Raw genomic sequence first — 23,696 nt, 5'->3', positions numbered from 1 at the left:
ACGTCGTAATAATAAAATTATGAATGATACGTATCGAACGACTACTGTTAATTAATATTCGACAATTTCTCTTACAGTCTCCCTCCAAGAATGTATTGATGCCATCCTTCTTGAGTTGAATAATCTACCATGGGAGAGTAATAAACAAGTATTCTTATAAGATAAAACTAATATGCTTTTCTATAAAATTATGGGTAATAAAAATAAAATATTATTTAGAATTATATGAAAAGTTTATAGATATGGTAGAAATGTCTATGATAATATTGTTTTTTCAAAAACAAATTGATAATCATTTTAAATATATGATGAAAATTTAACAACTCCTAAACACTTTCCAATGAACATTTATTACTCATAGCCAAAATTTTGACATGACAAAGAAGAAACACAAAAAAAAAATAGAACGAAGGAAACATTTTCCCATTATTATGAAAATCTTTAAGCTCAATTACCTCTCCAAAAGTAGTGCAAAATTCTAAGAACTGCAATGCATGACCGAATTCTTCGGGTTGCAGTTTAATCGATAACACAGTTTTCAATTATGATCCGTCGGGAAGTGGAATTTCATCGACAATACTTTTACTTATAGAGCAAATATAATCTTTTTCAACTTTTAGGTTTCCTACTAACAATTTTTTCTTTTGTCTCACTTTTTGAGTCTACATTCCGAATCTCCCGGGAATTAGAACAATGTTCAATTTAGAAGAGATATTGGAGATTTCGTACCATAAATGAGATAATGATGAGGTCTGTAATTGAAGGCTAAATTTAGCTTTCAAGTACTTTTGTTGTCAATAATAAGAAAACATAGACTATAGATAAATGTACTAATATTAGTGAATAAAACAAGACAGCAAAGGACTTGACTCGCGAAAATCCTAAAACACACTTAATCAAATTAACCGAAGCACAACATCAATAGAAAACAATCATGACCCAAATTAGGATAATGAATTAAAATACATGGTTCCCTCTAATGCAAGAAGATACATCCAAAGGAAATAAAGGACATATTAATCTCCAATTCATTAGGAGACATCCAAAGAGAGAAGACTTGAATTAGGGATTAAGACTTTAACGAGGTTACGTCGATTCGACTTCTAATCACAAACTTTTATTCTGTAACGCATTTTTTGGCATTCCACAAATTTAAAACAAAAATTAACCTACGACAAAGGTTAATTAGCCTTACCTAGTTCAGAAACGATGATGATTATTTGTTTTATACATGTTAAATTATGGGATAAACGGTTTGGTAGATTTATTGACCGAAATGCACATTCAAATCGTTCGCGTCGGTTTACTAAATTTTAAACCGTTAGTTTTTTGGTTTGATCGATTAGAAGATCGGTGGGATATTTTAATTAATTTGATCTGTTAACAAATTTATTAAAATATATTAAATATATATCAATAACAACTTATATTTATTTTTATTTATATGAACAAATACAAATATTATAAACAAAATCTAGTAACATAATTCATGAATCACTTACTTAATTTCCAAAAACACAAATATATCTTTATTAAGAATTGATTTTTATTAAACAATACTAACAATTTTAAAATTAAATGCCTTCTACTATTAATAACTAATATATTTACTGGAAGCGCCATCAATTTCAAAAATTAATAATAAGATTATTTTTACTGCGCCCAACTTTATTTAGTATCTATCCTAAGCTTAATGTTTTCTTTCTTACAACAATATGGAATGCTGGGGGAGATGTATCAGGTATGAAGTCCGACTAAGGCATTTACATACGAGACCTTGATGTTGCCTTTAGAAGATCTTCCTCTCGAAAGCAAATGAAAGATATACCCAACTTTTAGTAGAGTAAGCCAATGATTTCCGCTCGACCACAGGGTTAATATCTTTGATAGTATACTAACAAGTTTTTACGTTGATGATATTATCTCATTATTATTACTTTAAATGTGTGTTATAACCTACTCATCATGGTCGGTTTAAGATTCAATTTTTGTTCACATCTTATATAAATATTATTCTTTAAATATTTGCTCGGTTTCAACTACACTAAATCCACAAATCCAACTTGGTTTAGTAAAACAAAATAATAATTCAATTTTTTCCCTTGAATTTGATATTCGGTTTGGTTTAAATGGGTCGGTTTAATTAGGTTAAGACACGAGTCAAAATGCGAAAAGGAACCCTTGCGATACAACAAGGCACAAGAAAAGGAAAGAGTTAATACTAAGAGGAGTCTAGGAGTAAAAGGGTTGCTTCACTTTTCATTTCCCAGCGGCGAAATTTTAATCTCCCGGGCAGTTCCATTCGGAATCTACTCTACAGAGATTTACGATCTTACGTTTTACGCTTGACCGATCCCTTCTTTGTCCTAAGGGATCAGCCATGGCCATTGCTTCAACGGCTGCTTCAGAAACGAAACCAGAGTCTAATTCGAAAGTTAAGGGTCAGGGCGGTCGTAAGAAAAAGGAGAAGGGCTCACAGATACCAGAAGATGGTACCTTATCGCAGTCATCAGAGATCGTGGAGGAGAAGCAGAAGCAGAAGAGGAAGAGAACTGAGAATCCAGGTGTTCGTCTTATCGGCGGTCGCTTATACGATTCTGAGAATGGGAAATCTTGTCATCAGGTACGTAAAACTAAATTAGATCGGATCCATCAGTCGATTTGATCCCTTGGCAATCGTTATTTCACAACAAAAACAAATCTTGAACAATTGGTTAGCGATTTCCAAAGGACTGAGTTAGAATTGCCTTTCTCTTATGGGTTGGGTGGTCAACATTTTAAGGGTTTCTAGTGTTCAATTGCTTCAATGTTTCTTATTTGCTTATGAGATCAGATCAATGCATTTGATGATCAACTCTGTAGATGCCGATTATGCATTTCAAAGCTGTAATTCTATAAATTAGGAAATGAATCCCTATAAATCTGTTCTCTTTATGTCCCTTTTCTTCTTCTTGCCTGTTTTAAATCCCTGATTATAGCAATTACTTGCCAATTCTCCAAAATTCAGCTTACATGGAAGATGTCTTGATATATGCATTTACCTTACTAGATACTTCAATGGGATTTTAGACAATAGAAATGTCTGAAAGGGCTACTGGTTTTGTTTGATCCATAAAATTGATATATTGTTGTCATTATAACTGTACTTTTTAGTAAAATAAACAGTATAAGCATTAATCTTTAAAAAAATGTTTTATTGTTAAACAAATTTTGGCTGGGGCATATCATAAGTTTATTTGTTAATTGAACTTTTGGTTGGATTTTGATTCAATTTTTTCTTCTCAAATTTGTACTCGGTTGATATTATAATTTTTTTCACATGCTGAATTTTTAGTTGAATAACAAGCAAAATTTGCGTTGAATGAGATTAAATACGTTTTTTTTTGTCTTCCGAATATCATTCATTATTTTAAGAGCTAGAAAATTAATTTTAAACTATCATTGTTTACTTCACATTTTTTTATCTAAAATTATAGTTTCTCAATCATTATACACTTCTGTATTTTATTTTTATGTAAGGGGAAGAAATGGAGATGAGAGTTACATATCCTGTTCCGGCATTCATCTAGATCACTCATTTTCACTACATTATATATTAGATTTTTTTTTAATATTATGATTTATATGTTATATATGTTATATATATAATCATATTCTTGTTTCAGTCCAAATTTAGCTAGGACAGGGGAGCCAATGTAGAATGTCATGAAAAGTCATTAATTCTTTTATTTTTTGATAGGCTACACCCTAATTTGTTTGTAGGATTTTAATCCTTCGACTAAAATAACTTTTTAATCAAATTTTCAAACTGCATGAAGACGTTAGGGACATCAAATTTCCATGTTAGTGGGGGTAAAAGCACATGTACCAACTGTAGTCATAAAAACAAAATATCGACAACTATAGCAGACGATTAATTAGGGAGGCCTCCAAACATTATAATGTCTTAAAAAGGAGCTGTAATTCTTGATAAAGAAATTGAAAATAACAGTTTGTGAGCTTTCGCAGGTTGACACACTTCACATAAGTTAAATTGTTACTACCTAACACTAGTAATTTAAAGGACGCCCTAGTTGATGCTTGAATCAAATGAATTATTGGGGACAACTGATACGGAAGGGAGACTAGGGTTCCAAAGGGCCAATCAAACGTTGGCACGTGGCCGACGAACTAATAGTATTAGAGTTATTAATTATTGTTATTCATTCTAGTTAGTTATTAGGATATCATTTATCTTTCCAATTTATTATGGTAGTAGTTATCTTTGCTAGTTTATTTGAATAGTATTAATCTGCTCCAATAGTAGGATAGTAGTTACCTTTCCAGTTTAGGGTTAGACTAGTATAAAAACATTTATAAGTTACAACTTAATATTATTGAAGGAAATTAGGAAAGGTTCTAACTTCTCATCTTGATTTCAATTGGCTTCTCAATACCTGTTCTTGGATGGATTAAATGTGAGAGCTTAAATAGAAGATTCAACTTTAAAGCTCTGATGCCCTGAAGAAGGCTAGCTGTTAGGGTTAGCTGAGAGTGAATTGGAGGCAGACAAAGTGTCTTGCTTTCTTGTACTATGGCTTTATAATTATCATATAGATGAGAGATTATGAATATAAATACACGAATTATTTCTACAAATAAGGTAAGTAAATTACAATCAAATCAAATAATTATATCAATCAGATATTCTAATTATCAATAAATGAGCAGTTGAATTGATTTGTAAGGGAAACTTTCCTTTAGGGATTGAGCTGACTTTTGTGAATAGTCCACAATATTTCCACATTTTCTCTTAATCATTTGTCAGAAGATTTACATGGTTAATTTCTATAAACATCCCAACAAGCCTCTTTAATTTCCTCTTTATCATGAAAATATACAAATGTTATTGATGGACTGAGTGTCAGATTTAAAATGGTAACATACTTGGTCAGGTCTGAAAGCTCAAGTTATGGTTCATATATATGTAGTTGTCTTGTTTATTGTTTTATTGACGACCTTATGGTGCATGCATGTGCCATTCACATTGTACATGATAACAAACCATACAAATGTACAATCAGAAAATTTTCATTTATTATGTGGATTGTAACTTGTATGTCTGAGAATGTTTTTTGTTTACGGATTCCATGTTGTATGGTTTTACCAACCATGTTTTCTTTGCAGTGTCGACAAAAGACCATGGATGTTATGGCACCTTGCAAGAATAAGAAAAAAGATAAACAATGCACGATCCTGTACTGCCATAAGTGTTTGTTGAATAGGTTTGGATCCTATGATGTCCTTAATTGTAAAGCAACTTACATATCTTTTGTTGAGTTAAAAAGATTTTATTTGAGCTTAAAATGGTTACTTCTATTTGATTCCAGGTATGGCGAGAAAGCAGAGCAGGTGTCAGTTGTAGAGGATTGGTTTTGTCCTAGGTGCCGAGGCAATTGTAACTGCAGCTTTTGCATGTAAGATCTCTTGATATGAATTTTTCTTTATATGAGCTTTAGGGTTTTGGTGTTAATCAATAAACATGCTTTCGGCAGGAAGAAAAGGGGGCACAAACCTACTGGTATACTTGTGCACACAGCTAAGTCAATTGGTTTTTCTTCGGTTTCGGAGATGCTTCTAGTTAGAGGTTCCGATAATCAGTCAGGAAAGGTAGTTTTTTCATGTTCACGTTTTCTATCCCTCTTTTATATAAAAGTTGACATTCTTTCAAAAAATCGTATTATTTCTCTTTTTTATTGCAACTTTTTTTTTCTGAAATGTTTTATTGGGGTCACTTTGGATTCCAGGAACCTCCACTTTCCATACAAGAGAAACAGGACAAGAACATTGTAAGTGAAGATACTGATATTGATCTTGCCGACCAAAAATGTAAGAAGGTGAAAGAGGAAAATGTGCAGGATGGAAGGTATAATGATGTTGTCCAGGAGATGCAGAATGGAGACCTAAAAAGTGGGACAAAAGGGAAAACTGTTCGTAGGAAACCTACAAAATTGAAAGTTGAAAAAGATTCTATTTGCTCCATCAGTAGAAGTATTGTTGCTGAAATTCCACTTCCGGAAGGATCAGAATTGAAATCTGTGTTATCGATTGAACTGCAACCTGAAGAAGTTGGCCATGCATTGCAGTTCTTAGAATTTTGCACTGCTTTTGGAGAGGTAACTTAGCTTAAAATTTTCATAATAATGGGAAACTACTTCCTTCATTTGATTACATTTTTGGTGTTTCTTTTTTATCATGTCAAAATTTTGCAAATCAAGACATACCTTCTTTGGCTATAAGTAATAAATGTTCAGTGGAAAGTCCTTAGGAGTTGTTAAATTTTTATCATATATTTGAAATGAATATCAATTTGTTTTTGGGAAAAAAATGAATATCATAGACATTCCAGTTCATAGCTATAAACTTTTCATAGAATCCTAAATAATATTTTTTTTATGACCAGGGTTTTTTTCCAGAAGGAAGCTAACACAACATAACCCATATAGTTTTATAGAAAAACATATTAGTTTTATCTTATAAGATTTTTTATTTATTACTCTCCCTTTGTAGGTTATTGAACTCAAGAAAGATGAGCCTCAGTACATTCTCAGAGACATAGTTCGTGGGGGGCGTGTGCGTGAAGGGAAATCTTCTCCAGTTGCACAGTTTCTTGTCCAGTCATTATCACTGATACAATCTGATTCTGGAGAAGGGTAAGTATCAATGTGAAATTTTATTTTTGAATCAAAATTCTCTATATTATGAATTGTTTGTAATTCTTGTTGTAGGTCTCCTGTGATAAGCCATTCTTTAAGCCACAAAAATTCATGGCTTCGTGCACTGCATAAATGTCTCTCTGAATCAAAATATTTATCAGAACAACTAAAATTAGATCAGTTTGATGGAGGAGCGGACAGTTACGATAGTCTGAACTCAATTGAAAGGCTTATACTTGTGAACTTTGTCTGTGATGAAGTTCTTTGCACCAGGTGAGTTTAAATTGTTATGCACTTTTATAACATTTTCACAACAAAGATTCTAATTTTTAGACATTCTCTTAATATAACTTCATATTTCTCTTGCAGCAAGGTAAGGACTTATATCGATGAACAAAAGTTGAAATTTTATGAGAAGGTGAAAGAAAATAAAGAAAAAGTGGTTGCTGCAAAACAAAAAGTTAGTATGTAAACTGTGATTACTTCTAAAATAGGCTTGCAGTATTACATTAAACTTGTGTGTTCACAATTGATGTTTGTGTATAGAAAAAACAATTGAAACAGCAGATGAGGGACGAGGTGGCTCAAGCTATCATTGCAAAAAATAGCATTCCCCTTTCCATTTCCGAACATGAAGCCATAGTATCAAAAAATAAGATGCAAGTAGCCGAAGCTCATGATGAGATGCTGCAGTCAAAAGAGATGTTGTGCACAGGTAATAATCCTTTGTATATGATAATTAATCACAGTAACTACTGTGTTAGGATATTTGGAGTGAACAAATTTTATTATACGTATATATTTGTTAAGCATATAGCAAAAGTATAACTTGAATGCAATATCCCTGTTTCCCCAAGATAATATATAGAATGTTTTTTTATTTTCTTGTTTGGGTCAACGTTTTTGTTCTTGAAATGGTGATATAAAGTTCTTGTTGCTTTTGTCTAATTGTTTTTATTTTTTTGCTAAAATCTTGATGTCATAAAAGTTCATTATTTTAACATGGATTTTTGTGTTTCTACTTGTCTGTTAATGTAACCAAATGACTCCAAACTTTTTTCAGAAAAACAATACTGCAAGGCTATTAGGACAAAGCCCATTCTCGTAGACACAGAAGGCCACTCATTTTGGAGATTGAAGGGTTTTGATGATGAGTTTAACGTTTTACGTCTAGGTATGTTTAAATTTTTCTATTTTTCTTACCACTCAATTACATAATGGTTCAATTTTAAGCTTAGTTATGACTGTCTCTCTTCTACTTATATGTAGATGCAAGTCTCCAACCTGAATCTGAGTACAGTGAAAAATGGTTCATATATGAAGAGCAGAAGGAAGAGATGGAGAAATATTTATCTTTCAGGTAAATGCACCAAAGTAGTATAAATATTGGATATTGGTATATCTTATAATTATCATTTCCTTTTAACCAAAATGAACCAAATTAATTTTTTTACATATGTTATTAAATTGTTCATATTCAATCTAAAGTTATTAAAAATAATTCAACATAGGTTTATTACAAAATATTGCTAAATGGGATTTTTTAGTTAGGTGTGTTCATTATTAGTAACAAAGTTTTATTAGCATTTACTTAGTTTAAACTTTTCATCAGATTTTGTCAAATTGTTTTATTTTTTCATAACACTGCAAAATCTCCAAATTAAGTTTTTCGATAAAATTGAGATCCACTTCCAAACTAATTTCTCAGCTTTTTGGTCATCATTAAGGACCCTATTTAAGCCCGGCCGTGTTTTTAATATTTATCGTTTATCCCATTACGGTTACATTTGTATCTATTTGTTCTAATTTAGACAGTTGACCTGATTTTTGTGTTCACGTTAGGTTTGAATGAATTTTACTTGTTTCGGAGTACATTAATATAGATATGTTTGATTGTTTTTTATGAGAAGTATATTTTATTTAGATTAACTCATTTGTAGATGATATCAATACATCTAAATAAAATTAGAAATAGAAACTACTTTAAGTTTCCAAATAGGCTAAAAATCATCCAATTTAAGTCTAGGTATCAATTTAAAAATTTGCTAATAGAGAGTGGAGAATGTGATAAACTGATAGTGAAAAAAATGACAAGGAAGCCATGTTAGCTAGAGATACTGAAATGGCAGCCTCAACTAATTGCCAAGAAGTAAACACATATGAATCATTAAGTTGGGTACAATGATCACATTTGGGTTCTGCTTCATTTATAACTGCTACTTGTTTGTTTGGTCCGTTTCAATTGCATACATATATATCCTGTTCTATTTTTCTCTAATCCATGTAAATATGATTGAAAATTTTAATAATAATAAAATTTTTTCATGTTGAGAACAATTATGTTAAGATGATTTTATTATTATTTTTCTGAATGCTTGTGGGTATGAAAACATGTTGCAGGCAAACAAGATGACAAAAGGATGGCATTTCTTCCTTCAGACTGGTTAGGTAAATGGACAAATTTAGACAGCAACAGTTTTTTTTTTTGTTTTTGTTTGGTTACTCAGCAATGTGTATCTATTACTATGAGAGGCCATCACTTGTTTGGCTGTGTTTTACTATACTCCTCTCTATTGCAGCATTTCTTCTCTTCTCTTCTTCTCATCTTTAAACTATATATAGAACTAAGAACTTCTTATGGTTTGAGAAATTGAATGGCATGTCTTGAGACTCTTAACATTTTTTATGAATACAAGTCATATTTAGAAACCATGATGATAATTGATAACTTTAAGTTATTGTGTTTTTTTTTCAATAAAAACTTCAAATTATTGTGTTAGTACTGTTCATATGTTACATGAATACAAGACATTATTACTAGAAAAATGTATTATGTTCCTTTGTTTTTGTTGTATGTTGATATACATATACATAGACTTAGACTATAAGTTCTTGTTTATGTACATTATTTTGTCACAAGTACTCTTTATTTCTTTTCTTTTATTATTATTATTTTTTTTATTAAATATTAATATCTTTTAAATCTTTTTATTCAATAATTCAATTTTTCATGACTTCAAATTAAATAAAGTTATTTAAATAAAAAATCTTGAAGAAACAGTAATAACATTTAGTATTTATTTTTAGTATAAATGTTTGTAAAAGTTAATCTCATGTCAATTTCTTAAACATTTACTATTACAAATGAATTAATTTAAAAGTTAACTTTTTTATTACTTATATAAATAAATAAAGTATTCTAATTAACTTTGCAACTATCACTTATTTTAGTGTTATTAATTACTTTTTACATTAATTTATAATTAAATTATTTATAAAATTTAACACTATCTAACTTAAAAAAAATTGAACTTAAATTGAATATGTGACATTTGTGTTTTAGACATGACTTTTGTTATTTGAAGGGTGGGTTAATTTTATAATTAATTAAAAAAATAATAATATAATAGAACTAATTTTAAAAAGAAATATATAAACAATCAATTTTACGAAAAAGCTTAACATTTTTTAAAAAAAAACACTTGATTTTCTTAGTTGATCTTTAGTCTCAAGACATTTGGAGTTTCAATGTATTTTTTCTACTTAAAAAGTTTTCCTTTGTATTATTTCAATAATTTAATATTTTAATCTATTAAAATATATTTTTTTATTTTAAAAAAAGTAATTTTAAATATAAAAAATATATTTTAATAATTTAATTAATTAAAAATTCATCTAACTTATTTTTATTAACAATTTTTTTTTCAAAAAAATTGATAAAATTCTTAAATAACCCATCAAAATTATTGTTCCATAAAATGAAAAAATAAATTATTTTTAGATTTTTAATTAGTTAAATTAGTTAAATTATTATAATTATTTAATTTATATATAATTAAATATTATTTTATCAACTCTCTCATCAATCCCATCATTTAATTTATTAATCAAAATATTACAATATCATTAATTTCTTTTAAAGAAAATATTATTTTATAATTATTTATTAAAACTTTAAATTTTTTTTCATAAATAAATGTGCTCTCTCAAAATCAACACCAATCAATACATTTAAACAATTTAAACTTTATTCAAATAATTCCCAAACAAGCTTTTAAAATATTTTAATATTATGGTAAAGAAATATGATTGAATGGTTAATTTTTTTGGTAAAATCCAAAATCAAACAACCTCTTGGTCTATTTTTTTTTTTTTTTATTAATAGTGTTCAAGCTGACTTTCACTATAATCTTCAAAAATAAACACATCTGATTTTCAAAACATATCCAAATCATTTTTTTTAATAAAAAAAAGGAAAGTAAAGACCAAATGACCCTAAACACAAGTAAATCAACATCCAACCTGCCATCATAATAAGTATTTTTCAGCCATATAAAAAGGTTACTGATAGAGCAGGCAACAGAATCTATTACCTCTCTATTACATTACATATGGCTGACATTAAAAAGGATGGATGATTACAAAATATTTAATATTGTTTTTGCTAGGCTAGCAAAACACACTATATTATAATTATATAATATGATTGTGAACTGAAATACTCTTCTTTCTTTGTCTATTGCTGCAGCTGGTCTTCTGTTCTTCCCCACTTCTTCGCTGCCCTGATTTACACACCACCCATAAACCACCCTTCCACGGCAAGCATCTACCAGTCATTGTCTTCTTCCTACCATTAATTATTGATTTCTTCAATTCCATATCCCCTTTCTTCTCTTCTTCTTCTTCTACTCCTTTCTCTCTAGATACCTCTTTCACTTCCACCTGCATCTACAAAACCCTCAATTATAAATTTTTCATTTGTTAAAAATACTAAACAGCTTGTTTGATGTTGGTTGTTCAATGGTTTTAAGGTTTTGTCAAAAAAAAAGATTGTTGGATGAGAATATAGATTATTTGAGTTAATTTTTTTAAAGAATATAATATTTTTGTATTTAAATTTTATAAAAATAAAATAAAAATATTTAGTGTTTTATTTGATAAAACAGGTGATTTAATGATTACAATGATAGTTATGGGATTGAGAGAATTTATTAAAAAAAAAAAAGTAAAAACTTAAACCAATCAAATTTTTTTTTATCAAACTAGTTCAAAATGAAGTGGGTATAATGAAAAAGAAAGAAACCCTTCACATCCTTAAGGAAATTTACTCAATTAGTTAAAATAATATTAAGGGTAAAATTGTAATTTTATCATTTCAACAAATTCCAAACCATGACAAGAAATTAGGTTTTGTTTGAATATGGTAAAAAAAATATTATTAGTATAACTGATCAAATCACGACAAAGTCTAAAACAACATTTTTAGAAACAAAAAAATAACATCATATCTAATATTTTTTACTCAAATAATAATCAATTAATTATTCAAATAACTCTGTATTAAACAAACAAGCCTAAAAGGGAGGACAAGTGAATGATAGAGAGATGAAGAAGAAATCAGCCAGAAATGTATAGAAAAAAGGACCACTTAAGGATATGAAGAAACAGTTGTACTATATAATATTGCATGCATGCATGCATACATAACATTCATGTAGCCAGACTATCATGATCCAATGCTTGCTAATTTAAGAGATTGTTTAATCTTGTATGTTTTTTTGGAATTTTTGTGGGTTTTTTTTGGAATTTTTAATTTTTATAGTAATTCTGAATTCTATATATTTCTGTACAAAAAATTCATTTTGAATTAAGTGATTTACTGACATAAAAAAATGCATAATGATTTTTTTAGAAAATGATTATATAAAATGACCCTAAGCCCTATACCAAACATCAAATAAGCTCTTGTATTTTTATTAAATTTTAATATTTAAATATAAATTATATTTTAATAATTTTTCTTAAACAAATCTCAAATAACATATATATATTTATTTATTTTAATTACAGGTCGGTCTCAAGAATTTGCGACGGGTCCCTTAAAATAGTAAAAAAAAATTTAAAAATTTAATAATATAAACTAAGATATAAATGATTAATATATTATAATATGGAAATAAGAGATTAAAAAGGAAATAAAAAGTTATATATATTTAATATTAAAAAAGAAAAAAAAGGAAAAAATAGAATTAATAATATAATATTATTAATTATTAAAAATTGGGGCCTATAAAGGTGGAGACCCTATGTAACTGCATATCTTGTCTTATTCATAATCGCCTCATTTTAAATTAAGAAAGTTTTCATAAAAAAAATAAATAAATAAAATAAAACGAATTCCAATAGAAGAGGTAAAAGGAAACATGTGAAGAATAATGATGAGATAGAATTAGTTCAGAAATATAATTGCTGACAAAATATAAAGCCAAAGGAATCATGGCATAGAAATGTAGTCCACATTTTCTTTTACAGTCCCCTATTTAGGTAAGTGGTCACAACCCTTCTATTGTCAACTAGTACTATTTTATTTTTATATAACTCAATAAAATTTGAATTTGAATTTTATTTTGTTTGTTTGCACTATTTCAATAAATTATCTAATTCCCAAAATAGATGAGTTGTCCAAATACAAAATAATGTGAACTACTCTTATCACAACCCTTGATTAATTTATACAAAGTTTAACTAATATTGTATTACATTTAAAAAGATTATGATATCTACCATATAAAATGACCTATTTGTAAACACTTTATTAATATATATTAATTTTTCAAATTATATTTTTTAAATCAAACCCAGATCCAGTTTGGAATATCTAATAGAGAAAATTTCATGTAAATTAATTAATAACATGGTAATTAAAGAACATACCTTATCATCAAACTTCAATTTAGCAATAATAGAAAGAAGAAGGGAGTCATCATCAACAATATCTGTCTTCTTCTTGATGATTTCATTCTGATCTTGAATTGGGCTTGAACCACGTGAACTAACCTCTAATGGTGTACTACTCTGTGTTCCAACATCTCTTGTCCTCAACTTCTTATCTGCACCACATTCATCATTTAAGAATTCAAAGTTTTGAGTTCGAGTCTTCATACTTTAGAAAATAAATATTTAACCTGGCGAATGAGGGAAATGATGATGAAGCTCTTGATCTTGATCTTGATGATCATGTGAGATGATGAGAGGGGAAACTGGACAAGGTTGTCTAGAGAGAGAAGAGTAAAGAAGAGGAGCTGACATTGTTATCTTTCCAGTTAAGTGACGGAATGAAGTGTTTTCAAGTGTTTTTGAAGAAAGACAGGCGATTGGAACTTCTCCAGATAAAGGGTTTGATATATATTTCTCAGCTTCAGTCCATTTCGAGTTCAAACAAATCCCTTCCCGCGATGGAGATATCATTTCCCAACAGTTTGATGATCTCGCTTGTAGAGCTGCCATTAATAATCAAACCCATATCAATTTTAAGTGAGTTTTACAGCACTTTTTGTATAAATATATATACCTCGAATGGCGTTAGTGAAGGAATAAGTTGATGGATCAATAATTTCCTGATCAAAATCTGCGAGAAAAACAGGACACTGAAAATATGTAGGAGAGAGAGAGAGAGAGAAAAAAAAACAAGATTTAGTTACCTTTGAAGAGGGGATAACCAGGGGAAGAAGTGGTGCTGGAAATGGTGAAGTTTGATCGGAAAGATTTGGTATCATCTCTCAAATTACGTAGGTATGAAGCTGAAAACCTTCTAGAAATGGAGTTTTCACGGCTGACAAGACGAGTTTTCAGTCCCCATTCTGTGAGGGTGATTATATTATTAGGCTCTGTTTCTTGGGTCGTTGGACTCAACGGAAGGTGGTTTTTTAAGACCGTCGATGCCATCCGAATCCTTAGAAAGATTTTCTTAGTAATTGAATGAGTTTTTGCTTTAAGGTTTTGTAAGAATTCAAAATCTTCCTTACTTGTCACATGAGATGGGTACTGTATATATATCATCATCATGTGCTGGACAGGGAATCAAACTTGGTATCAAAATTCAAAACTTAAAAAAAAATGATTTATTTTTTGTTTGTTTGCATAGTAAGTCTATAATTTGTTTACAGATAAACACCCTCTGTAAAGCGGTAAGCAGTTTGATTCAAACGGTTTGTATACCACACAACTAAAACTGTTGTCGGTTTCAATTTATTGGTCGATTAGAGGATCGGTTCGTCGATTTAATTTGTTCAACAAAAGTAAGAAATTAACATAAACACTATAATCATAAATTGTAATTAACATAAGACATTTTAAATAGAAATTGAGTTGTGAAGATTTTGTTACTTGAGCTTTGTGGTTTAATGGTTAGGAAGTTTAATTATTAAAATAAATGTTTAAGTATCAACTTATAACTTATATATTGTAACTAAATTATGTATATTTTTAAAAACTTTAAGCATTATCAGTTCGGTTTGCTTAGTGGTTTGACCGCTACTTAACTTAGTAAGTAGTAACAGAACAATTGATTTCGATTTAGCTGTTTCGTAAATTGTGGATTATTCAGTTTAGATTGGTTAAGTTCGGTTTAAGCGGTTTGGCCGATTTTTTGTATACCCCTACTTAGATTAATGTATTTAAGATTTATAATAAATGAGTGGATCTTAACAATAATTTAGTATTTGTAACTCAATATATAATTATATTATATTAATTTAGGTATCTTAAGGGGTAAAGTCAGTGTTTAGAAGACTAAAGTTTACGAACTTAATTCTCACTTAAAACACTCTAAATTAATAAGGGAGAGTTTATTAATTAATTAACTTAATAATTGTATTTTTTTTTATAATTTAGGATTACTTGCATCATTATATTGTTTTTTTTATTATTATACATGAATATAAACAAGTTTCATTTGTGTTTGATTATTTATTGATTATTATACCTAATTTATTTTCGCAAACCGGCACAGTCTTGATCGAAGTGAATATTTTCTGTGGTTGATAGGCGTTGGCAAGAAGACAATGTGCGTCTGATACAGCTGAAGGAAGAAGGCATAATTTTCAGCACACTTGTTTGGTTGTACGTGTGGTATTTTCAGAAAATTACAAATGGTCCGGTTTCAATTATTGATCGGTTCAATTTAGTCGGTTAAAATATCGGTTTTGTTGGTTCATTATTAAATCATGGTTAAAATACTACAAGCATACCTAAATTTGATTTAAAATAAACAATCTCCATATATTTTATGTTTATTATTTTACATATAATGCCTGTAACACATGGCTACAAATATCTTAAAAAATTTAATCGCAATCAACCTAAAGGATACATGGTGACCAGGTGTATTACCTACAGAAATCTGATTCATAATTTCAATTGAACATCATTTCCCTAACTACTAATTGGTATAAATTTCCAATTTGAACCTTCTCAATTGCCAATATTTTGCCATCTTGGTGTCAAACAATTGAACTTCTTATGAAAACATTATTACAAAAAACAAACAAATTATAGTTTTCTTTTTTTGAAATGATGTAACAATTTCATTAAACCATATGATCAAATCATGAAATATCGCACTCAACAAACAATTGAGTACAACTCATGACATAATTAATAAAAAACCCAAAATGAAAATCATGATCAATACATAATCAAAACATAACTTCATATCCTCGAAGCCAAATCAAAGTCGAATGTAAAAGGAGCTCTATTCGTTATGACACGTGTGTGGTTTGGATTTTGATTTTTTTTTTCACTTTCTCATGGCAAAACATGGATTGTGAAGTAAATTATAGTTAACTCGAATATCTATCCAATTGATTGTGATAAAATGTGTGATTAATTTGACAAATATCATAAAAAAAAAACTACTAAAAAGTAAAGAAAAGAAAAGAAGAGAATTGGTCAGAGAAAGTAGACATGCATGCATGTGTGTTTTGATGGAATCTTGGCTGAAAAGGGGACAACGGGAAAAGATGAAAGGTTAAAAAAAACCATAAAAAAAAAAGTTTTAATATTCAAAGAAAGCATAAAATGGGAAATCCGCGTGTTGCTGAAACAAGACACCATTGTAGTGTTGCTTTCAATGTGGGTTGGCCGGATGGATCATGATTAGATAGAGACATCTATTTTGTTATCTTTCTATTTCTTTAATCTAGATTTATGTATTCAAATTTTTGTTCCAAATAGAATCTAAACCCCAACCGAACCGAAAAACATTATATCAGTTGGATATAGACTTTTTTTTTTTTATAAATAAAATCGATATATTAGGATCAAATATAAAGTATTTTCAAATAATTGAACCATCAATTAATTTTTGATTGATCAATTTATATATAAAGTATGTAAGAGAAAAAACAAACATATTATTATGTTTTCAATTGTTATTAACACGGTTACATTTATTAAACAATTCAACTGTTTCTAATCTTTTTTGTAGTTAATTGTCACATTAATTTAGTACAAACTTTTATTTTGTCCATTTTGATTTTGGTTGATTAATTATTTTAATATTAATTTATAATAATGTCAAATATCAATAATATATAGGGTTAAAGTTAATTTCTAGTAATATTAAATGTGAATTATAAGATTTTTTTATTTTTTTGAATGAAGAAGGCTAGTATGACCACAACCATGATCTATTTTAACTTGATATTTTCTAAGTGTGAATGAAACTATGCTATTTGATCACTTAAAAATCACTAGGGTGACTTGAGCTATCTTATTGAATTATAAATTATTAAAAATATATGATTAGATATTTATAATATTATTAAATATACTAAATATTTAATACAATTTATTTGTTGAATATAAGATTAGATGTGTACCATCTTAACAAAATATAACCAATGTAATATAGCGAATTTATATTTATTAAAAAACTAACCCAACTCCATCCATGAAATTGAAACCCATTTGTTTGATCTAATCTTAATTATTGAAGCCGAGAGCAGTCTGGCTGTGACCATTGAAAAACATTGAACCGACCCTATTTGCTATATATATTTATAGTTTAATTTTCAATGGATTTAAATGGTAATATCCTTTTGATGCAGTTCAATTTAATGTTTGTGATATAAAATAGCATTTAATTAAACTATTTTTTTATTTATGAATATTTATAAATTATTTTTATATTAACACAAAACGACATTAAAATGTAATGTAATTCATTTCCCAAACTAGTCCAAAAATGTTTTGAATTTTGAATATAATATCAATGATTGCTATAGAAGAATATGATTTTTGACACCAAAAGGTACACGCAGAACTGTTAAAAGCATAATGACATATTCCTAGCAGCTTTCTGCTTTATTTTATTTTTATTAATAAAATAATATCAACAATTAATAATTATATTCTTTAAAAAAATAAAAATAGTAATACTCATAAAATCATTTGACATAACATTATAATGACTAGAATTTTGTTTAAAATAACTAATTTATCATAATTATATATAGTAAATAAGATTATATATATGATTAATAAAAAATAGTCTCATTTAAAAAATAATAATTAAGAATGTTAAAATCCATATATAAATAAATGTAGAAAATCCTATAAATTCGTAATGCAACATTTTTACAAATGTTAACTATAGAGTTTTATAAATTTATAACACAATATAGAAATTTAAATATAGTAGTAAAATATAAAATAAATATATAATATTAAAATGAATATATATATATATATATATATATATATATATATTTTGAACCTAAAAATCTAACATGACACCTCTGTTACTTCCATTTAAGACGTTATAAGTGTGAATGTAACTTATTAATTATCTTTAATCTTATAAAAATAATTTTTAAACTTAACTAGCTTAGTGCAGCAAATAATAATCTTTAATTATTTTATTTTCAACCATTAATCATATTTTGAACATTGGTTCTTATATTCATTTTACCTCTTATAATACACATTTTTATTATTTTATAATGTGTCTTATATTAATATGATTTTTCTTTTAAATTTAATTATATTTTTGTGTATATTTATTATGTGATGTCAAATAATGTTTTATTCTGAAAAGTTCAAAACAGTTAATAATATGACATGTCCTCTCAATGAGGCAAAAATCATGTTTTTTAATTTGCAAATATTAATTTAACTATGCAAGTTGGGGAGTGAACTTACATTTTTTTTAATCCATTTTAGTTCATTCTTGCAAGTTTTTGTTAGATTGCAAAGATTTTACATGTAAGACTATTCCTGATTAACTACGTACTACTCAAATAAAGGAAAATCAACTCAAACAGAACAATTCAGATAGTAATAATAGATAAGAATTATGTCCCAATCCTACCCTAGAAGGAACTCTCCTCACAAGCTATATTGATATTTCTTTACTATAAGGTTAAAGACATTACATTTCACATTGCAATGCACTCATTAAAAAATCAAGAATATGATTGAAGGCATACTATTAACTTAATCTAATTCCTCCAAGTAATGCAGTTGTTATATGACCGACTTTGTTAGAGTTGAGGTGTGACTTTGGTTCTCCATGAAGCATATTTTTGTTGATGACAATAAACTAGAAAATCTTGGTTAGAGCATATGACGTTCAACCATATAGAGAAACTTGTTTGTTAATTCATTTATTTGTTGATTGTCGTTTTTCTCTTCCTCTTCTTGGAACGCATAGTAAACATCTTATGTTTCTTTATTTTATTTTATATTGGAACGTTTTTACCTTTAAGTCCATTCCCGATCAACTAATAGTTAAATAAAGAAAAACCACTTCAAACTGGGAAATTCAGATCAATATAATCGGATAGAGTAAATCCCATCCCTAGAAGAGGGAACCTCCTCTCAAGATATCTTAATTTGTGTTTAACTGACATGTACATCGACGAGCTCACTGAAATTGACAAGAATATGATTAAGGCTTTGATTCCTTTAGGTAATGTAATTTTCCATTAGTTTGATAGAGTTGAGCCGTGACTTTGGTTCTCCATCGAACACCATATGTTTCTTTTTCTTACAATTTTTTGTTGATAGAAATTAAACTAGAATAACTAAGTTGGTTAGCGGATGTGGTTGTTAATCATAACTTAACTTTGGAGGTTTAAGCGTGCTTTTAGTGTCTATTGTATGTTAAAATATTTTTTTTGTTTGTTGATTGATGTTTTTTTTTCTCTTCTTGCAACTTTTTACATCATTTAATGTTTCTATTTCGTTCCCTTGTCTTCTTCTTGCAAGGTTTCTATTAGATTGAGAAATTGTACCCTAAAAGGCCTCCCCTAACAATTACTAGTTAAATAAAATAACACCTCATACAAGGAAATTCAAATTAATATCATCTTGTTAGTTTAAATTCCATACTCACTTAGAATCCTCGTGATATGATATATTAGTGTTTCTCTTTATATTATGACAACACTCCTCAAATTGCAACAAACTCACTGAAAAAGTAAAGAATATCATTTAGGTACAATCATTCGCATAATAATGTAGTTTTGTCATTGAATTCGATAGTTGAAATATGAATTTGGTTTTCCATCTAACAAACTCCTATAATAGGAAAAATTTAAATCTTATCCATTGAAAAAAACCTCCCCATAATCCATCTTGGTATTTCTTTGATATTAGAACATTTTAAATTGGTCGAAAATATGATTTTGACATACTTATTCGCATAATCTTATTTTTCTAGATAATTATATTTAATAGAGTTGAGATTTGACTTTGGTCTCCATTAAACAATTTTTTTCTTTATTTATAAATATGTTAAATATAATGAGTTGGGATATTTCAACTTGTTAGAGTGTGTGACTATTAACCACAAGGTCAGTCGTTCAAGTCTTCCTTCTAGCGTTATTTTTATTTTATTTTTTGTTAAAATATCGGAAAAAATTAAATCTCATCCATAGAACAAACCTTCCTCATAATCTATCAAGGTGTTTTTTTTATATTAGGACATCAATTTTTAAATTTATTAAAAAAATATTGAGCTGAAATAGCTCAGTTGGTTAGAGCGTGTGGCTGTTAACCACAAGGTCAAATGTTCAAGCTCTCCTTTTTTTTTTATAGAGTTGAGATGTGAATATATATATATATATATATATGAGAGTAAATGAATACTTGGATCGGATTGTGGGTTGACCCACGCACAATCTTAAAACGATTAAAAATAAAATTAAAAATGCTATAGGTAAGTTTTAAACTTGCAACATAACAAAACAAATACAACCTTTTAATCAACTAGGCTAAAAATATTTTATATTTATATATATATATATATGTGAGAGTAAATGGATACTTGGGTCGGATTGTGGGTTGACCCTCCTCCATAAACTTAAAACGGTTAAAAATAAAATTAAAAATGTTATATATATGTTTCGAACTTGCAACCTAACAAAACAAGTATAACCCTTTAACCAAGTGTGATTGGGATGTGGTTTGCCGATGAATAATAGGTCGGTCTCAATTGAAAGTGGTTAAAAAAATATGAATCAAATATTTGATTGACCAAAGTGTGAGGTCACGTTGTTAAATATTAAAAAATATCAATCAAATATTTGATTGAACAAAGTGAAAGTATAAGGTCACGAGATAAGAGGTACATTCGAAAAAAATATGTGATGAGATATGTTAGAAAATAAAGTTGTTTTATCGAAGTGAATAAAATATGGAATGAGAGCGTTATATTTGTTATTGTAATATATTATTCGTGATTTATTAAAAATTTTAAACATTGAATACATATTATTATTTATTAAATTTATTTTATTTATACTTTTATACGTGTGTCTTCCTAGTTGATATAATCGGAAAAAATTAAATTTCATCCATAGAACATGCCTTCCTCATAATCTATCAGGATATTTTTTTTGATATTAGGACACCACTTTTCAAATTTGTCAAAAGTATGATTTTGACATACTTATTCGCGTAATCTTATTTTTTCTAGATAAATAATTTGATAGAGTTCACATGTGACTTTAGTTCTCCGTCAAAAAACTAATTGTTTCTTTTTTCCACAAATTTTGAGATATATTTTGAGATTAAATAGCTCAGTTGGTTAGAGCGTGTGACTGTTAACTACAAGGTCGGAGGTTCAAGCCCTCCTTTCAGGAAAAAATTAAATCTCATTCATAGAACAAATTCTAGAAAAATAATTTGATAGAGTTGAGATGTGACTTTAGTTCTTCATCAAAGAACCAATTGTTTATTATTCTCACAAAATTTTAATATATATTGAGCTGGAATAGCTCAGTTGGTTAGAGCGTGTGGCTGTTAACCACAAGGTCGGAGGTTCAAGCCCTCCTTCTAGCGATTTTTTATGTTAAAAAACATATTTTTTATGTTAAAAAACATATTGATATTATCGGGATAATTAAATCTCATCCATAGAACAAACCTTCCTCATAATCTATCAGGGTGTTTTTTGATATTAAAACACTTTTTGATATTAAAACATCACTTTTCAAATTTGTCGATTTTGGCATACTTATTCGCACGTAATCTTATTTTTTCTAGATGATTAATTTGATAGAGTTGAAATGTGACTTTGGTTCTCCATCAAAAAACCAATAGTTTCTTGCTCAAAAATTTTGCGATTTATATTAAGCTAAATTAGCTCAGTTGGTTAGAGCGTGTGGACCTTAACCACAAGGTAAAAGGTTCAAACCCTCCTTCTAGTGACATTAAAGTCTTTCACATAACCTACCTTGGTGTTTTTTTATATTAGAACATCACTTTTAAAATTGCATCACTTTTCAAATTTGTCAAAAATATGATTTTGGCACTTATTCGCAAAATCTTATTTTTTCTAGATGATTAATTTGATAGAGTTGAGATGCGACTTTGGTTCTCCATAAAAAACCAATAGTTTCTTGCTTTCACAAATTTTGTGGTTTACATTGAGATAAATTAGCTCAGTTGGTTAGAGCGTGTGAATATTCTAGTGACATTAAAGCCTTTCACATAATCTACCTTAGCTGGTTAAGGTTGTGTCTGTAAACCACAAGGCTTGAGGTTGAAGCCCTACTTCTAACGACATTAAAGTCTTTCACATAATCTACCTTGATGTTTTTTTTTATATTAGAACATCACTTTTTGAATTGCATCACTTTTCAAATTTGTCAAAAATATGGTTTTGGCATACTTATTCACGTAATTTTATTTTTTATAGATGATTAATTTGATAGAGTTGAGATGCGACTTTGGTTCTCCATACAAAAAACCAATAGTTTCTTGCTTTCACAAATTTTGTGGTTTACATTGAGCTAAATTAGCTCAGTTGGTTATAGTGTGTGGACCTTCTAGTGACATTAAAGCCTTTCACATAATATACCTTAGTTGGTTAAGGTTGTGTCTGTAAATCACAAGGCTTGAGGTTGAAGCTCTACTTCTAACGGCATTCACTGGTGAAAAAGGGGTCAAAACCGAGAGTAAAAACTCTCGGTTTTGACCCTATAACTTTCGGTATAGACACATTACCGAAAGTTTTGGTAACTCTCGCCATCCCTCGGTATTGACTATTTCATTAAAAACAATTGGGCATTTACCGAGAAATATCGTAGAGTTTTCGGTTTAGATACCCTAGAGTAAAACCGAAAGGTAATTGAAAAACTTTCGGTTTTTCCACAAAGACGAAAACCGAGAGTTTTACAAATAATTCTCAGTTTTACACCTTAGGGAAGAACCAACAATTTTCTATTAACTTTCGGTTTTTCCATTTGATGAAAACCGAGAGTTATTAGAAAACTTTCGGTTTTTCCACAAAGAGAAAACCGAAAGTTTTCATAACTTTCGGGTTTTTCCATTAGGAGAAAACCGAGAGTTTTTAGAAAACTCTCGGTTTTCCTCTTTGTGAAAAAACCGAAAGTTTTCTAATAACTCTCGGTTTTTCTTCAAATGGAAAAGCCGAGAGTTATATGAAAACTCTCGGTTATACTCTTACGGTGAAAACCGAGAGTTTTCTAATAACTCTTGGTTTTCTTCAAATGGAAAAACCCAAAGTTTTACATAACTCTTGGTTTTTCTATTTGAAGAAAAACCGAAAGATTTCAATATTACTTTCGGTTTTTTCCTGTAAAATTTTAAAAATGTGCTGATTATTTTGCTTGCAACCAAAACCTCGCAACCAAAACCTGTTCAGCCAAACCAATATATCAATAATAAAAGAAATGACACATACATTAAACG

General features: G+C 28.5%; 2 protein-coding genes and 1 non-coding gene across 5 annotated transcripts; 2 read left to right on the top strand and 1 right to left on the bottom strand.

Moving 5' to 3' along the window:
* Positions 1-2,196: 2,196 nt before the first annotated feature.
* On the top strand, positions 2,197-9,474 carry LOC124919361. 2 transcript variants are annotated; one of them, XM_047459591.1, is made up of 12 exons: positions 2,197-2,623; positions 5,167-5,264; positions 5,370-5,456; positions 5,535-5,649; positions 5,787-6,155; positions 6,550-6,692; positions 6,768-6,968; positions 7,065-7,155; positions 7,242-7,410; positions 7,759-7,869; positions 7,965-8,055; positions 9,096-9,474. In XM_047459591.1, the coding sequence occupies exons 1-12, from the start codon at positions 2,381-2,383 to the stop codon at positions 9,106-9,108; spliced, it is 1,731 nt and encodes a 576-aa protein (XP_047315547.1). In that variant the 5' UTR covers positions 2,197-2,380; the 3' UTR covers positions 9,109-9,474. The 2 variants fall into 2 exon arrangements, with proteins under 2 accessions (XP_047315547.1, XP_047315546.1); XM_047459590.1 differs by having other exon boundaries at positions 5,167-5,456.
* A 1,480-nt stretch (positions 9,475-10,954) lies between these two features.
* LOC124922418 lies at positions 10,955-14,524 on the bottom strand. Of its 2 annotated transcripts, none has more exons than XM_047463150.1 (5): positions 14,177-14,524; positions 14,047-14,103; positions 13,661-13,975; positions 13,410-13,585; positions 10,955-11,417 (listed from the first exon to the last, which is right to left on the bottom strand). In XM_047463150.1, exons 1-5 carry the CDS (start codon positions 14,418-14,420, stop codon positions 11,169-11,171), a joined length of 1,041 nt encoding a protein of 346 aa, XP_047319106.1. In that variant the 5' UTR covers positions 14,421-14,524; the 3' UTR covers positions 10,955-11,168. The 2 variants fall into 2 exon arrangements, with proteins under 2 accessions (XP_047319106.1, XP_047319105.1); XM_047463149.1 differs by having other exon boundaries at positions 10,955-11,423; positions 14,177-14,523.
* A 7,223-nt stretch (positions 14,525-21,747) lies between these two features.
* On the top strand, positions 21,748-21,821 carry TRNAN-GUU. The gene has a single exon. It is a non-coding gene; the product is annotated as a tRNA-Asn (tRNA).
* Positions 21,822-23,696: the final 1,875 nt, after the last annotated feature.

This window comes from Impatiens glandulifera, chromosome 1 (assembly GCF_907164915.1).
Source record: "Impatiens glandulifera chromosome 1, dImpGla2.1, whole genome shotgun sequence".
NCBI lineage: Eukaryota > Viridiplantae > Streptophyta > Magnoliopsida > Ericales > Balsaminaceae > Impatiens > Impatiens glandulifera.
The sequence above is the reverse complement of the archived record's forward strand: the minus strand, read 5'-3'. Positions and strand labels throughout refer to the sequence as shown.